Consider the following 13,112-nt stretch of genomic DNA (forward strand, 5'->3'; position numbering starts at 1 on the left):
TCAGTCCAGGATCTGTACATTTCCTGTAGGAATCCACTGAATAAATAGAGTTTGTAAAATGGAAGGCTGAGAAATGCCTGCCACCCAGTTGTCACTAATTTCAATTAGTAAGCACTGACACATCAGAGGGCTATAAACAAATATGATCACAAAGCAAGTTTAAAAGGGACAAGGCTGAAGTTAAGTTTTTGGTTCATTATGCCAGGCTGACAATGATCCTTTTTTTAGTCACTGGGCATTGTGTGTCCCTTCAGCTGTCTGCTGTGTACTCTGGATATCTTCCTTTATTTTAATTTTCCACTTTGAAAAAAAACCAAAACAAAATCCAAAACCCCCAACACCATTCTCCACAGAGTCCTGATTCCCCTTAGTCTAAACTTATTCCTTCCTCTTTAATTTTGACACTTTCTTGACAGTTCCATTCTTACTTAGAAGCTTCAGGACTTGCTCCTTGTGATCTAAAACCTTGAGCATGGAATCTCTGGCTTCACTGATCTGATCCATCACAAGTTTACATCTCTGCATATTTCCCTGTATCAGTTCATTTATTTGGTGTAGATCATCATCAGTTGCTGCCTTTTTCTTAGGGATAATACCTTCCTGTAAAGTGGTGAGTCGTTCATATATATCACGTTCCAGATTTGTCAACTGTAGCAACTGGGCAGCACAGAGATGAACTTTCCAACCCTGGGCTCGGTGAGATACTCCTTTCTGATTGGCTATTTCTTGCAGCATGGCTTTCTTCTCCTCTTTGACTCTGACATCACTGTACCTCTGGAAGTGATGATAAGCAGCTTTCCAGGGGTTCCGGTAATGTCGGAGCAGAGTAACGGGAGGTCTTGGACGTACAGGGACATACCTTACACCTTCTTCATCTATATATTCCTTGGGAGGAGACTTGTGTTTCTCATCCTTTACCAGCAAACTCTTAGGAGTGGATTTCTCATCATCAGTACTATTTGTCTCCATGTCACCTTCCTCTGTTGAAATCACATGCTGTTGCTTCCGCAGTTTTTTCCTTGGAGAGGCACCAGGTGGCAAGTCACTTGGAGGCATCGACAGGTTGTTGGCCAGCAGCGCAAGAGATGGAGACACAGTGTTGGTTGTTAATGGAGGAACTGCAGAAACAGGACACACTATGTCCATAGGTTCTACTTCTTCTTTAATTTTTATCTCTGGCACTGCGGGCCCCATTATGGTGGAAAGGCTGCCACCCACCGCTGATGATGCAGGAGGAGCAGCTGCAATAGTGGTAATAGGTGGTGTGACAGGAACTGCCTCCGGAGTTGTTGACAGGGCTACTGATGGTTGTGATGGGAGACTGGCTGCTGTGATGATAGTTGGAATGGCAGGTGGTGGCTGTTGAGAGGTGGGCTGCACAGCGATGGTGGGCTGATCACTGCTCTGATTGGACACAGCCTCTACAGACACAGTGACTGGTGTGGCCATAGAGACATGACTTTCTGGCTTAGGTTTGGCACCCGAAGGTCTGGGTGACCCGGATGTACTCCTTATGGAGCTTTCTACTCGAGGACTAGTGACTTCAGGTGTTTGGGGAGGAATGAGGCTCTTCCGTACTGCCATTCCATCAGTGGCTGGCTTCTTTCGTAGGATGCTTGGGCGAGGGGATGAGCCTTGGGCTGGTGCGCTCATGCTGGCACTCTGGCTGTGGGTCTGCACCACAGTGGTAGCCTCTGGAGTGGCATTAAATGTATTGCTAATAGGATTGGCTACAATTGTGGCTCCATCTGCCAACACCACTGCTGAAGTCTTAGTTTCACTCTGAGGTTGCTGAAGTCCTTGTGTATTGATTGGTGTTGCTGAATGGATCCCCTGTATTCCAATTGGTGCTGGCTGGATTCCCTGTGTTCCAATTGGTGCAGGCTGGATCCCTTGGATATGACGAGCATGAGATGCATCAACTGTCATCAGCTGCATGGGATTTAAGTGCATTGTAGAGGCCACCCCGACACCTGTCTGAGCTGTGATGTCAGAGTTCGGTGCCTGAGCTGAAACTGGATATTGTTGGATAGTGGACACTGAACTTGTGATGGGGGTATATGTGTATGCAGTCAATGGGTACGCAGAGGGTGGGTATGTTGGCAAAAAGTACTGGAACTGGACAGGAACAGATTGCCTGTTGTCATTTCTGGTTTCCATTGCAACAGGATTTGGAGAGGCCCGATGTCCAGGTATAGGGATAAGGCTACTCCTCTCCACTGGATAATCTGGCTGGATCCGGGGAGAAGTGTGTGTGATCTGCTGAGGGACTACCTTAGCAACCGGAATATTTGAGGTGGTCACTGCAGTAGCATGAGACGAATGAGAGGGCATGGTCATGGTGACAATTGTACTTGTGGGCACTTGTGTGTGTGATACAGATCCGGCTGTAGTTGCTGAGGGAATAGTGTTGGCGGTCAAAATGGGTGCCACGGTTGCTGCTGCCACTGGTGTACCATTACTGAAGATAGTCTTCTGAGCCGTAGTATGAAGCTGCTGTTTTGGTGTGCCGATAGCTGGATGTAATGGTAATGTGATTCTGGTTGTTGCATCCCTTGATTGTGCAGGACTCTGAATACTAATTGCTGCAGAAGGTGGGTGCTGGATAGACAAGGTTGGACAACTAAGGGTTGAATTGGTAGCATGAGCTTCTCTTGTTGTAATGACTGGAGACTGTGCTCTGGTGGCTGAAACAGTTGCTACCACAGCAGGAGGGATGGTATTTGAGGTGATCACTGGGGGACAAGACTGGATTGGCTGATGAATGATGTGCTGTACCGCTGGCTGAGCTGTAGTTGCGTTTGGCAACCATGAAGTTGGCCTCAGGACTGTGGTTACCTTAGAACTGGACATCATAGCAGCAGCAGCTACACCTCGAGGTAAATGAGAAGCTCCAATGTGAAGAGGGGGCCCAGGAGCACTGCTGTGAATGGTGGATATCTGTACATTTGTTGTCATAATATGATGCAAATTGCTGGGGTGTCCCTGTTGTCCACTGATTGTTGGCACAGGAATGGCTGAAGCTTGAGGGATGCTACTCTCCATCGTCACGGTCACTTGCCCGGGGACCTTGGGAGGGAGTGACAGGGTAGAAGGTGGAGCAGGAGCAATGGGACAGCTCGGCATGGTGGGCTTCAGAGGTGGCTCCTATGTTGTCTTTGGTGTTTGTGGGTTGAGAAGTCTGGTAACTTCTGCAGCTCACTGATTCAAGGCACTAGGGCACACTCCGCCCGGCTCCTGGTCTGGTTGTTCCGCGCAGCCCACGCTGGGCTCTGCTCCACACCGCTCCCAGCTCTGTGCAGGATAGACCTCACCCAGAGACCATCCAGGCTGTCCTGGGATGGAGCCCTGCTTCCCTCTGCTATTTTGTGGGTTCTGCAGTTCTAAAATTGGTTCAGAGCCATTTTTATAGGTTTTTGGAGGGACTCGGCAGGGAGCTCACACTAGTCCCTGCTTTCCAGCTGCCATCTTGGATCCCCAACCTTCTCCATTTGCAGATAAACAGAGGCCTAAAGGAAATAAAGTTATTTCCCCAAGGTTACAACAAGCCCAAATGGCAGAACCAAGACTTTAATTCCAATTCTAAATCCATCACCCTTTTCTATTGCCCCATGTTGCCTATAGGCATGAAGGACTGACTAGACCAGGGGTTCTCAACTTTGTGTATCATGGACCTCTTTGACAGACGAGTGGACCCTAACAACCCTTTTTCAGAATCATGTTGTTAAGTACATACAATAAAACACAAGGCTATCGAGGAAACCCACCATATTGAAATAAAGATTTTTTTCCATCCAAGTTTGTGGACCCCCTGAAATTTGTCCATACACAGGAATATCCATAGATACCAGCTTAAGAACTTCAGGACTAAAAGAGAGTCTAAGAGTATATGTACTAGCAAAGTGGGGAAATAAAAGAATTTTCCACATATTATAAACCTGACAAAATGTTCTTTGCTTTGAATTGTCATTAATGCCATAATTTCTGAAGGTTAGATGGGCCGTCTTGACTCAAAGTCCATAAAAGAAGGATGGGGCCAACTTATGGCAAATCTGAGTCACTCCCAATACTGTCTTTTACTAGTTGTTTGATACAACTTCTCTCAGGCTCAGTATCCCTATCTGTAAAATAAGGATTATCAGTGTGGGATAGTGGAAAGAGTGCTCAGTTTGGACTCAAATGACCTGTATTCAAATCCTGACTGCCACTTAATACCTGAGTGGCTTTAAACAAGGCCACTTAGTACCTGAGTGGCTTTAGACAAGGCCCTTAACCTCCATGTGCCTCAGGTGGCTCACATGTCAAATGAGGAGCTTGAGCTAGATGGTTCCTAAGGAATGGTCCCTCTTTCTCTATGATTCTATGATCCTAATCCCTATTCTACCTACTTCCAGAAGGCTGTTGTATGTCTCAGAAGAGATAATTCACCCAAAGCACTTTATAGACCTTAAACTGCTATATAAATGTCTGTTATTATAATTTCTTTTCTTTCTTTTTTCCCTTTTAAGGAAATTAGGATGTGATGACTAGAAGTGAAGGCATCACCAAAAGATATATTTACCTTATTATGGACTCCACATTTTGTTTTGTACTCTTAACTCTGACAATGTATTTAAATTACCTTGTCTGAATTTTAATATTGTGAGAATCTGGCAAAAGGGTTATTAATTAATATTTCTAGCTCTCCCTAGCCTATTAAATCTGTTGCTTGTTAAAGGTAATATAGTCTCAAGTTCAAATGACTTAAAAAATAATGAGCAGAATTCATTTTCACTTCATTAACACAGTTGTCAGTATTCCTGGACAGGTGGCAATGCAATCCCTCTGATGGACTGAAGATGTGGGTGCTCTGAGCTCATTGATATACTGGACTCCTTCCATTTGGCAAGTCTGCTCACATGTCTTAGAAACACTCTTTATAATCCAGTGATCTTTTGACATTGCCATCCCCGAGTTAAAATTTTTTTTCATCAAAATGTGCTTGCTGGAATTTGATTTAAGCAGAAATAATGATATTTATAAGTTCATTCCCTTCAGCCCAATAAAAATCAGAAAGTCTTGCAGCTGGAAGCACCTTTAGCACATCTGGTGTTAGTCCTGGAAGGCCTTTAGTTTCTTGGGCTATCAAATGAAGGGGCTGGACCCTATGAAATCTGAGGTCCAGAGAGAAGAAGTTATATGATTGGTCCAAGGTCAGAGAGCAGGTATACAATGGTAGAAGCCAGGACTAGAACTAAGCTCTCCAGTTTTTTTTTCCCTACAACATTATTCTGATTTGAAGGGTATACATTGTGAATCTCTCTATATAACTTAGGCCCCCATGATATAAGCTAGTAAAGGGAGAAGCATTCTTGGAGCTACTGTTGCCATGATTCTTCTGTGTGGGATACCTAGGGGTAGAGAGGTCAGGAGCTCCTTCTGGCCTTTCTTTCATATTCTGTTTTAGTGTCTTGAACTTCTGGTGTTAATAGGAATCCCCAACTACAGTCCTCCATGCAGGCAGATCTTCATAATTCCCTTCCCCAAGAGGCTTTAGGCTAGCCCCATTTAGGAAATGGTGCCTGCTGTAAAAAGAGAGCTATAAAACAATTTCCTAGATGAAGCAAAAGGTTAATTAAATCAGATTTCCTATCTAATGGTGTTCCAAATTTGCTTCCTGAGTTTTTTTTGTCTAAGTCCCAGATATCATATTTAATGATCAGCTTTCTTATATGTAGGTTGTGTGTATAATGTACATATACAAATATATGTAGTCTCACATTTGTATATATGTGGTCTGAACACATGATTAAGTTTAATCTGCATTATTAACATTGTCTTAAGTCTATATAAATCAACAAAACTCTGAATCAAATCATGATTTGTAAAGTTTGTGAATTTCTGAGGTGAAAATGCTCACACTGAAAATTTAACAACTGTTAAGAGCTGGCTTCAGCACACCCCTGTGTGTTGTCCTTCATCTAACCTGTAAGATAGGTGTAATGATAGCATCATCCTTGTGATGAATAAAATAAAATAACATATAAAGCAATTTGTCAATCTAAAATAAATGTTAGGTGTTATTATGATCTAGGTTCCATGCAGTGGCTCACAGAATACCCTTCCCCCCACTAATGTGCTGTTAATAGTGAGAGTCTTGAAATGGCTCTAATCTAATCTGACCAGCCTCTTTCCTGCTCCCTCCATAAATCACACTTAATCTTATCTTTTTGGCTGTGCTTCTCAATCATTTATTGAGCACCTACTGTATGCAAGGTTTTCGAAATGGTCTCAGCTCCACTTTTGCATCTCCACTTCTAAATATTTTCCATCATTCAAGCTCTTCCCTAAGGGACACCTTTTCCAAGAAGGCTCTACTGACCTATCCAGTCTACCCCACTCTTTCTTTTCATTGAACGCCTATTTCACTTTGGAGGGATAAGTTACAAGTGACCTTGACCTGGGTTGGGTCACCTCTTCCAACTCATCCTTTATCATATGAGAAAACAGGGGTCTAGAGCAGTGTATTGGCAACCAAAAATGGGCTCCTTAGCACTTAGTCAACAGGTGCCCTTGACTAGTTTGGCTTTTTCCCCTGAACTGAATGCTGTTTGTATGTTGGACTGAAGTAAGCTTGCTTCCCTTGCTTAAGCTGATGGAAAGAACCTGTGCTTTCCCGGTCAACCCCTTCACCTTGCTTAAGCAGATTGAAAGAACCTGTGCTTTCCCCGGCGTACCTTACACCCCCGCAGAAGCTGGATGGTTAAAAGCAGATCCCGTTGGAGCCAGAGGCTGCTACAGCCCCAGCCCCAGCCCCAGCCCCAGCCCCAGCCCCAGCCCCAGCCCCAGCCCCAGCCCCAGCCCCAGCCCCAGCCCCAGCCCCAGCCCCAGCCCCAGCCCCAGCCGAAGCAGGAGCTGCCAGTAGCAGAGCTGACTTACGGGAGGAAGCTGAACAAAGACTTCAGGCCAGTGGGTAATCTTTTTACCATAGAGGGGGAAGCATGATTTTGCTTTACACAATCATGCTTCTCTGTAGCCTCCTGGTTACTCTTTCAAGGCGTACTTATTGGGCCTGGAAGCTTTTGATCAATATATCAAAATGGGGTTGCTGGTTCATGGGTTGGTTACTGTGGAGCCTAAATATATGTTTTGATTCTTCTGCCTTCTACTTTGAGAGTTTCTTATATCCGGTGGTTCCGAACCTTTCAGACATGTTTATGATCCTCTTTGAGATTATAAACTCTGCCCTCCTAATACAAGCAGGAAGAAACGCATCCAAGAAGAAGCATTTGGTAAGATCCATAACACTATATATGTCAGGTAAGATGTTTTCCATGTTTTTACTCCCTTATATACTTTAAAGATCTTTAATTTCATCAGTGAGATTGCATCTTTCACCAGTGTTACTAATGTAATATACACTAGATCATCCTCCCAGAGCTGGAATGCTACATCCGCCCCTCAAGGTTTGATGCATTGGGGGATGTCTCTTCTCTTTTGCTATTGGATTGAGCCCCAGAAGCTATGTTCTCCTGATTGTTAAATCCCAGTGATTAGGACCCTGTTTCTATAATCACTTAATATCAATTAGCTTTACAAATATCACCACCACCACCCCGACACCTTGGACACACAGCATTAGTTCCGTTCTCACGTGGCACTGGTCCCACCAAGTGTGCTTCCAAATACAACATAATTACCAAATGAATCTTTCTCTCAATCACCACTGGATGGAGTCCCAAAGGCCATTTTTGAAGGTCACCTCTTGGTCCTTGGGGAATTGATGTTGCGATGGATGCAAATATGGATTCCAAAATGCTGGGACGCAGATGTGTCCCACTGACCTTCCAAAACTCAAAGATCAGAAGTTACACCCCCTTCACTTAAAACAGGAAAGGATGAGCTTGGAGCCTAAAGATGAAGTGTCATTTATCAGGCTGCATAAGATTTGATAAGGCAAAGGTCCCAAGACTTCTTCCCCTGCCTCATTGTCTCTCAACAAATGCTGTGAGTAAAGGTTCCAACCATGAGTAAAGCTGAAGAGAAATAGTCACAGAAGCTAGGCCAATGCTGATAAATCCATGCTGACTTAAGTTGAGTCACTGCATTGAAGGGTGATTCCTTTGATATAATGAGGAAATTACCTTTACTCTCTCTTAGGCTAATCAAGAGGTCAGCACCTTGTCTGGCTAGAAGCACTGACAGGTTAAACCATTTATTTGAGGTCATACAATCAGCATGTGTCAGAGGTAGGCCTTGAACCCAGGGCTTCCTGGATGCTAGAAAAGCTTTCTATGTACTACAGCACATTGCTTCACTATCTCTGAAGAAAAATAAAGACATAGGATGCCTGAACCTGATCTGAGAGGAGGAAATTCAAGGCAAAGCTAAGGTGAAGCTGGGGTAGTAAGCAGGCGAGGCTGTCTCCTGATGGAGCATCAATGGACATAGGGCACCCTCAGTTTGACACATGGGGCAGACACCCAGCTAGCCTGCTCCTCTTTGGGCTTTAAGGTGAACACCCCAGTGGCTAAGGACCTAACAGAAGAGATTTACCAAATTGCTTCATTCATGTAGAGTTTTGAAAGGAGCATTTTTGGGGCCTTAAAGAGACATTCTTTGGTTACAGTAGATTTCCATGACTGAAAAAAAAGACTCAAAATCAAGATTTGTAATAGGATCAGTGACAGAGAGTTACTGTAAGGGCAGTGGCAATCTTTTTTACATCACACAGGAATTTTTTCCCTTGAACTGCCACCACCTTTACGCCAGAGCAAAGATAAAAAGTGATACTTTTCAAGCTGCAATTGTATGTACCCTATTGGAATTTTCCTTTTTCCTCTTGTGATCTGAGACAAGGAATCTATTTTCTTAGGAACAAGAAGTAAGGGAGTAAGAAAGAAATAGTAAATTGACCTAAACAATCCCAGCTCATAAAAGCGGGCAAGGTAAGTAATGTCTACACTGAAACTTGGGTCTCAGCATAGCTTCTCTTATCTATGAAAACAATACATAACCTACGGACCCGGAAGAGTCAGGGGATCTGGGATGTGCTACTCATTATGTCATGCACTATAACTATGTGATTCAGGACAAGTCACTTCATTTCCCTGGTTCCCTGGTTTTCTCATATGGGAGATGGATATAACAATAACAATGTAATTTGGTTGTTGTGAAGATTAAGGCAGCAACAAAAAGAATTCAGGGAAAATCTATTAGGCTGATCAAGCAATGGGTCTAATGAAAATAATCTATCATGTCATAAGAGGAATTTAGATTGCTTTTTCACAGGTAGAGACTAATTAAGTCACCGTGAAAATTCATAGGAAAAAAATAAACTTCACCTCAATCACATAGTTACTTCTAGTCAAAGTGTGTTGTTTCACAGGGGTTTTATTAAATTATCTGGAAAATCACCTAAGAATAGCCACACTTCATGCATCCAGGGGTCACTTACATGACAACCTTAACTACCCAGAATATAGTCAAGCAAAAACCACTACTCTACAATGGAAGTTGCTGTGAACCAAGCTTGTATATTGAGTTACATACTTTCCTTACCCAAAGACTAGTTACTCATATTTGATATGCAATTCTATTAATATTAATTATCTTTTTTTCCCCAACCCCATAGCACATTATCAGAGGTAAACTAGAAGGTCAGAAGTAGGACTTTGATAGTCTAGAAGTGAAGGAGGAAACAGAATTGAGGGGAAAAAAACATCACGAGGTATGAGAACTTTGTGGCCATTGAGTGAAGAATCAGACAATCTGATCTACACCGATAGCCCTGAGGCCTAGAAGCCATCTTGTGCCCAGGAACCACCAATTATCTAACATCTTATTTTATCTAAAAGCCAGCGCAGTACTCAACAAACAGCAAGCACTTGATAACTTCACATGGGTGTAAGTTGAATCACTGTATTAGAGGGATTAGACCTATAATTTCATTAATATTGTTAGCTATTGTTATTTGAAGCTAGTTCTCTATCACTGCATTGCAATCGAATATAACAAGTGGACATCCCTAATATATGACTGCACCTCACCACAGAAAAGGTTCTTTTAGCATTATGTATTATTCCAGGAGACAGGGAAAGGGTCGTGCATTTTAGAAAGAGCTCCATCACGCTCAGTTAAAATTAAGTTGTTTTAGGGTTTGGAATGGGAATATGCTTCAACTATCTGAAAGAGTCACTTGCAAGAATTTAAATAGCACACCCCATGATGCCAAATGAAAGAAGGTCACTGTATGTCCCCTTAGTTCCATAGCCACAGCAGTCTCAAGTTCCAGGCCTCAAAGGAACTGCCAACCAGAAACCATCCCCTGCTAAGAAAAAGGCCGGGCGACCACATTGATGATGAAGCACTCCCATCTGTGTTGTTGTTTTCTTTCACTGGTTGAAATGAAAATTTGGGCTCTGCGTGTGTGTGTGAAGAAGCATCTGTCAGAATTGAGTCTCCTTTGGCAAAAGGAAGTTTAGCCATTGTGCCTCAGAATAAAGGCAGGGTTGGGGCTTGATGTGGAATGGGCCAAGAGCATAGTTCAGTTTGGATGCATGGGGGATATTTTATGAGTTCTTTAGAAAAGCTTGTAAACAAGACACAATGTCTTGATTAAGTGGCCCCTTTCTGTGAGCAAGAACAAACAATAGCCCCCGAAAACAAGGAGACATAGATGAAATCCCCGCCATTGAACTGACATTAGCTTTCTGCCAGATTTTGAAAGATGGCAGATGAAGTCTTCAAAGCCTTCTGTCAAAAAGCGACTGCATCCTAAGGGTAACTGAACATCATAAGAGACTTGCAGAAAAGAGACCTTCACAATGAAGAGATGGAGCTAGAAAGGACCTTAAAGGGCACTGAATACAACCTATTCATTTAACAAATGAGGAAACTGAGGCAGACAAAGCTTAAGTGACCTGCTCAGGGTCATGTATCTGAAGGGGGATTTGAACGTTTCTTCCTGCTTACATTCCCAGCACTTTATCCACTTAGCCACAATAGATATCCTCCACTTTCCAGGTCAGGGTTGATTTCAAATATTCTCTCTCATTGTGAATCAGCAAAAGCTCTTTTGTCAGGCTGCATATCGTAATTTGGAGGTTAGGAAAATATTGTAATTGTATTGTTATGGTAGTTCCATAGCCAGTGATTTTTCTTCTGGAGGAAATTTTTTTTTCTTCCTTCAAGCTACAATCAGCATTATAAAGTGAAAAACTAGCCTTCTGGAAGCATAGGGTAAATGAACCATCACTGTAGTTTGTTGCACGTAGCCAAAAGTAAGGGATGATGCAGAAGATAGATGGAAGGGAAATATCAAGGGTACTGATGCACAATACCAGCATGTACATATCACAACACAGTCACAACCCTCTAATGTAACTTTGCATAAACTGCCCTTTGGACTGACTATTTAGAGTTTGATTATGCATATATAGGTAGTGCAGTGGATAGCGCACAGGGCCTGGCATCAAGAAGACCTGAGTTCAAATCCAGTTTCAGACACTTACTAGCTGTGTGGCCCTGGGCAAGTCACTTACCCCTCTTTACCTCAGCTTCCTCATCTTAAAATGACATGGAGAAGGAAATGACAAAGCTCTCCAGTATCTTTGCCAAGAAAACTCCAAATGGGGCCATGAAGAATCAGATACAACTAACCAACAAGACAACAGTGTCGAATACTTCAAGCACCTGTGGTTTCATCAGGATGAGCATTGACTACGCTGAGGTTGATGGCAGGCCTTTTGTGCCTTAGTCAACTGCCTTCAGGAGTTATTATAGTTGGAAACCAGTGGCCAACATTCTGGTGAGAAGCCTCTCTGAGCTTAGCTTGCTTCGTCACCGGCGACACATTCTGTCATCGGTCTCACACTTAAAACTTGCCCTTCTTGGTAGACCCTACTACAGATTTGAGATCTGCTTGAATACCCTTTGGGAATCTGGGATCACCTCCTGACCAAAATGAGGCAACTGAATGTGATTTTAATGCAGGGATCAATAGCAAGCATTCATTCATTCATTTATTCATATCCACATGGTGCTTGATCCAACAGCAGTCCAGGCCCACCGAGAAGCACAACAAAAGATTCTTTACTTGTTGTGTCCATCTCCATACAAAACGCTAACTGTGGTTTACATTTATATAGTTACTCATAATGATATAGTGTAATCATAATGATATAATCATAAATCACAGTGTAACCATAGTGACTCTTTGTGACCTCTTTGGGGTTTTCTTAGCAAAGATACTAGAGCAGTTTGCCATTTCCTTCTCCAGCTTATTTTACAGATGAGGAAACTGAGTAAAACAGGGTTAATTGACTTACCCAGAGCCACACAGCTAACAAATGTCTGAAGCTGAATTTGAAATCAGGTCTTCCTGACACCAGGCCCAGTACTCTATCCACAGCTGACCCATAGTTAGAAGGAAATTACCTAGATCTAATGTAATTCTCACAACAACTTTGTCAACTAGGTAGTTCGAATGCCTTTATCCCCACCTGATAGACGAGAAGACTGAGGGTCAGAGGGATTAAGTAAATTGTTCATGATCACATAACTGGTTAAGTACCAGTGCCAGGATTTGATAACAGTTCTCCTCATCCCAAGCCCAACACTCTTTCCACCCAAAACAGTTCCTAAGTATGTTCCTGGTTAATATCACCTGAATTACGACCGAACTTTGGGGTTGAATATAAAGTAATGTGGAACTACCCACAGTTCCGTTATCTAGCCTGTTATCATGTATTCTTGAGAATTCAAAGGGTCCCTTTGAGCCCATGCGAAGAATATCAAGAATCCACTAAATACATTTTAAAAGGAATAGCAGTACCTCTTTCCCGCTATTCTGTTCTGAGATTTTCACAATTGTGTAGAATATTATTATCCTGGCTGGTTTTAAATTATTAAATTGGTAATGGAGAACTTAAATGGAAGGTTATATAAGAAAATCATGGTATTTAACACTTCTGAAGAAAAAAAAAGGATTAGATTTATAACATTTTCTAAAGAGGTCAAGACTATAGTTAATTGGAATGGGACTAGGATGTAATGTGATAGACTAAGAACAATGGATAGGAAACTGATCTGCTTAATTTCTTGTCACATCTATGTGTTGCTCCTCACTGGAC

General features: G+C 42.6%; 1 protein-coding gene across 1 annotated transcript; it reads right to left on the reverse strand.

The window, feature by feature from the left end:
• Positions 1-378: 378 nt before the first annotated feature.
• LOC118854878 (histone deacetylase complex subunit SAP130-like) lies at positions 379-11,697 on the reverse strand. Its single transcript, XM_036765073.1, has 2 exons — positions 11,641-11,697; positions 379-3,147 (listed from the first exon to the last, which is right to left on the reverse strand). Exons 1-2 carry the CDS (start codon positions 11,695-11,697, stop codon positions 379-381), a joined length of 2,826 nt encoding a protein of 941 aa, XP_036620968.1.
• Positions 11,698-13,112: the final 1,415 nt, after the last annotated feature.

Source organism: Trichosurus vulpecula, chromosome 6 (assembly GCF_011100635.1).
Source record: "Trichosurus vulpecula isolate mTriVul1 chromosome 6, mTriVul1.pri, whole genome shotgun sequence".
In the NCBI taxonomy this organism is placed as follows: Eukaryota; Metazoa; Chordata; class Mammalia; order Diprotodontia; family Phalangeridae; genus Trichosurus; species Trichosurus vulpecula.

Excerpts from the sequence above, each read along its gene's own strand:
- LOC118854878 (XM_036765073.1), bottom strand. The coding sequence starts at position 11,697 with ATGCTCATCCTGATGAAACCACAGGTGCTTGAAGTATTCGACACTGTT. Across the intron at positions 3,148-11,640 it reads TCGACACTGTTGTCTTGTTG|GAGCCACCTCTGAAGCCCAC; the intron begins GTTAGTTGTATC and ends AAGACAACATAG.